Genomic DNA, 2,099 nt, shown 5'->3' with positions numbered 1-2,099 from the left:
GTGGGAGCCTGGGAATGAGGGAGCCTGGGAATGAGGGAGCCTGGGAAGGTGGGATTCCTGGGAATGTGGGAGCCTAGGAAGGTGGGAGCCTGGGAAGGTGGGAAATTGGGAATGTGGGAGCCTGGGAAGGTGGGAGTCTGGGAAGGTGGGAAATTGGGAATGTGGGAGCCTGGGAAGGTGGGAGTCTGGGAAGGTGGGAAATTGGGAATGTGGGAGCCCGGAGCTGCCCCTCACTCACTTTGATTCCGGGCCTGCCGATGGGTCCTGGCTCCCCTTTTGCTCCCGTCAGGCCCTGCACGGGAAGAGGCACGCGGGGTTATTCCCGATGCTCCTGCTCTCCAGCCAGGAATTCCTGCTGGGGTTGAGTCCATCGGGAAGACCCAAGGGTGGAATTCCATGGCCCAGGGATGCCCTGCAGGGTCCCCACACCCCCGGGCACCTCCAGCCCGGGCAGGGACACATCCCTGATCCCGGTTTTATCCCTGGGATGGGGCAGGAACCCACCCAAAGCTCGCCGGGCACCCATCCCACACTCCAAGACCCCACCCAGGGGCCCTGGGGATGGGCAGGGGGAGGTGGCAGCTCCGTCCCCTTCCTGCCACCACCTCTGCCAGGCTGTGCCAAGGAGGGGACAGCGGGAAGTCACCGGTGCCACCGTGTGGGTGCCCAGGAAGTGGGGACAGTGGGGACACGGAATTGCTTTGGATTTGTTCTGGAGGAAACAGGAGGGGCTCTGCTGGAATTCCAGAAGTGGGAAGGGGTGGCAGAAGCTCTTTCGGGGTCCGAAAGGTGGAAAGGGGTGGCAGAAGCTCTTCCTGAGCTCTTTTGGGATTATAAAGGTGGGAAGGGGTGGCAGAAGCAATTCCCAAGCTCTTTTGAGATTCCAAAGGTGGGAAGGGGTGGCAGAAGCTCTTCCTGAGCTCTTTTGGGATTTCAGACATGGGAAAGGGTGGCAGAAGCTCTGCTGGAATTCCCAGAGGTGGGGAGGGGTGGCAGAAGCTCTGTCTGAGTTCTTTGGGGATTCCAGAGGTGGGAAGCGGTGGCAGAAGCAATTCCCAAGCTCTTTTGGAATTCCAAAGGTGGGAAGGGGTGGCAAAAGCTCTTCCTGAGCTGTTCTGGGATTCCAAAGGTGGGAGGGGGTGGCAGAAGCAATTCCCGAGCTCTTTTGAGATTCCAAAGGTGGAAGGGGGTGGCAGAAGCTCTGCTGGGATCCCAAAGATGGGAAAGGGTGGCAAAAGCTCCTCATGAGCTCTTTTGGGATCCCAAAGATGGGAAGAGGTGGCAGAAGCTCTTCCCGAGCTCATTTGGGATTCCCAAGGTGCTTTCAGCTCTGTCACAAAGGGATTTGGGCACGTTTTATGTGGGGCAGACACCGGGGACAGGAGGAGTTTGCTGTGACCCCGCTGGGACCCTACAGGCAGGGACGCCACAGGGGGACAGGGGTCAGTGCTCACATCAATGCCCGGCTTCCCTGCGGGCCCATCCGGACCGGGGGCTCCGGGCTCACCCTTGACACCCTGGGAAAGAGAAAAAGTGGGATCAGGCTGGGATGAGCCCCTCTGGAAGCAGCGGGAGCAGCGGGAAGCTGAGGGAGGGATGGGTACTCACCGGAGAGCCCGGGGCTCCGGCGGGGCCTTTGTCACCCTGGAAAAGGGGAAAAGGTGGAAAAGATGGAAAAGGTGGAAAAGGTGGAAAAGGTGGAAAAGGTGGAAAAGATGGAAAAGTTGGGAAAAGGATCTGTCCCCGTTCTGGGGGATCGGGATCCCTGTCCCACTCCTCAGACTGGAGGGAGGTGCTGGATCCCACAGGCAGGGCAGGGTGGGGCCGGTGTTGGGAAGAGTGGGTTGGGGTTTTGTGAGGGCTGGGGTTTGTGAGGGTTTTATTGGGGTTTTGTGAGGGCTGTGCTGGGGTTTGTGGGGTTGTGACGGGATTTTTTGGGGTTGTGCTGGGATTTGTGGGGTTGTGCTGGGGGTTTGTGAGGGGGAATCGGTGAAGGTTGTGCTGGGGTATGTGAGGGTTTTACTGGGGTTTTGTGAGGGCTGTGCTGGGGTATGTGAGGGTTTTATTGGGGTTTTGTGAGGGCTGTGCTGGGGTTTGTG

The 2,099-nt window shown here is 59.1% G+C and overlaps 1 protein-coding gene across 2 annotated transcripts in view; it reads right to left on the bottom strand.

The window, feature by feature from the left end:
- Positions 1-2,099, bottom strand: part of COL9A2 (collagen type IX alpha 2 chain) — a 16,859-nt gene that overhangs the window by 11,383 nt on the left and 3,377 nt on the right. For both annotated transcript variants that reach the window (XM_042015518.1, XM_042015517.1), the window contains exons 3-5: positions 1,609-1,644; positions 1,455-1,517; positions 239-292 (exon numbers count right to left, since the gene is read on the bottom strand). In XM_042015518.1, the coding sequence (XP_041871452.1) occupies positions 239-292; positions 1,455-1,517; positions 1,609-1,644 (153 nt within the window). The remainder of the gene's footprint in view (positions 1-238; positions 293-1,454; positions 1,518-1,608; positions 1,645-2,099) is intronic.

This window comes from Corvus kubaryi, unplaced genomic scaffold (assembly GCF_017639235.1).
Source record: "Corvus kubaryi isolate FWS band 111438036 unplaced genomic scaffold, C.kubaryi_AGA036_p1.0 split3-37304, whole genome shotgun sequence".
In the NCBI taxonomy this organism is placed as follows: Eukaryota; Metazoa; Chordata; class Aves; order Passeriformes; family Corvidae; genus Corvus; species Corvus kubaryi.
Note: the sequence above shows the minus strand (reverse complement) of the source record. Positions and strands in the feature narration are given on the sequence as shown.